The sequence below is a fragment of the Bos javanicus genome, chromosome 15, assembly GCF_032452875.1.
Source record: "Bos javanicus breed banteng chromosome 15, ARS-OSU_banteng_1.0, whole genome shotgun sequence".
In the NCBI taxonomy this organism is placed as follows: Eukaryota; Metazoa; Chordata; class Mammalia; order Artiodactyla; family Bovidae; genus Bos; species Bos javanicus.
In genome coordinates, this window is record NC_083882.1 from 49,127,507 (window position 1) to 49,129,397 (window position 1,891).

The 1,891-nt window shown below is 39.9% G+C and overlaps 1 protein-coding gene across 1 annotated transcript; it reads left to right on the top strand.

The window, feature by feature from the left end:
* The first annotated feature begins 212 nt into the window (after positions 1–212).
* On the top strand, positions 213–1,254 carry LOC133261305 (olfactory receptor 51F2-like). Its single transcript, XM_061439806.1, has one exon. The coding sequence runs from the start codon at positions 256–258 to the stop codon at positions 1,252–1,254; it is 999 nt and encodes a 332-aa protein (XP_061295790.1). The 5' UTR covers positions 213–255.
* The last annotated feature ends 637 nt before the right edge of the window (positions 1,255–1,891 follow it).

A 1,891-nucleotide genomic window follows, 5' to 3' on the forward strand; every position in this document is an offset into this window, starting at 1 on the left:
TGTCCATGGGATTTTCCAGGCAAGAGTACTGGAGTGGGTCGCCAGTGCCTTCTCCAAAGACAATTATATATAGACTTAAGAAAATGTTATGTAAAATAATTCAGGGAATCTTCAGTTCTCAAAAATGAGAAATACTGAGAGGCAGGGAAAGAAACTTGTGGCTCTATAAAACTCATAAAATACTAAAATTCCTAAATCAGCAATAGTAATTTAGTAAATCTCAGAGTGTCTAATGATAAGCTATATTTTTATCATATGTTATGTTTAATTATTCAAATATCCCTGTCTTCTCAGCCCCTCATTATGTGGGTCCTCAACAATACCAGTGCTCAACCTCTGACCTTCCTCTTGACGGGTATTCCAGGCCTGAGAGCGGCCAAGATCTGGGTCTCCATCCCTGTTTGCCTACTGTATGCCGGCGCCCTCTCTGGGAACAGTATGATCCTGTTTGTGGTCCTCCGTGAACAGAACCTTCATGAGCCCATGTATTATTTCCTCTCTATGCTTTCAGCCACAGACCTGAGCTTATCCCTGTGCACACTTTCCACTACCCTTGGTGTCTTCTGGTTTGAAGCCCGAGAGATCAACTTAAATGCCTGTGTTGCTCAGATGTTCTTTCTCCATGGATTTACTTTCATGGAGTCTGGGGTTTTGCTGGCCATGGCCTTTGACCGTTTTGTGGCCATCTGTGATCCACTGAGATACACCACCATCCTCACCAATGCCAGGATCGCCCAGATTGGGATGAGCATGTTGACAAGAAATGTTGCTGTGATGTTGCCAGTTGTGCTCGTTGTCAAGAGGCTGTCCTTCTGCAGTTCTATGGTCCTCTCACATTCTTACTGCTACCATGTTGATCTCATTCAACTCTCATGCACAGACAACAGAATCAACAGCATCCTTGGTCTGTTTGCACTCTTCTCAACGACAGGGTTTGACTGTCCTTGTATCTTGCTCTCCTATGTCCTGATCATCCGATCTGTCCTCAGCATCGCCTCCATAGAGGGCAGGCAGAAAGCCTTCAACACCTGCATTTCCCACATCAGTGCTGTTGCCATCTTCTACATCCCTCTCATCAGCCTGTCTCTTGTCCATCGCTATGGCCATTCAGCACCTCCCTTTGTCCACACTATCATGGCCAATATCTTCCTGCTTATTCCTCCTGTACTCAACCCTATCATCTACAGTGTGAAGACTAAGCAGATTCAAAAGGCTGTTATCAAGGTCTTAATTCAGAAGCGACTCCAAATCTAATCTTTAGCTGTCTCAGAGTTAAGTGCTTTGAATGAATGCTTTGGTAGAAAGGTGTAACTGTCCACCAAATGCCTAGATATGCCTTCAACAGTACAAACTATTCAACTTATAGGTTGTATGATATTTGCTTAGCTTTCTTATTCAGTAAGTTCATATTAATAACACCAAAATTATTTTTGTTTTTAAGATAAAGTGAAATAATTTATATAAACAAATATTTATATTTGAAAGTAGTATGAGGCCTGAATAAAATATTCACCAGACTCTGCAATAATAAAAGCTCAGATTTATGTAGGTAACTTTATTAACAAGCCAGTTCTTTTCTGAATGATATACAAAAAAACACTTCTAATAATTGAAATTTTTCCTTAAAATTCTCAATTCTCTACATGCTTCCAAAACAGATATATATAGAGTGGATCCTAAAATATACATCAGTGTAACCTAACATTGGATCTTATGTAGGTAAATTTATTTTTGTCCTTTATTATGTTGTAGGGGCATACCCAGTGTGAATGTAAAATTTCATATCAAGTGCTCTGGATCAGTTTTGCTGCTGTTAGCTGAACATTAAACACTTGTAATAACATTTTTAACATCCCAGGAATGAGGATTGTACTGTTTCCCCATGATCAGC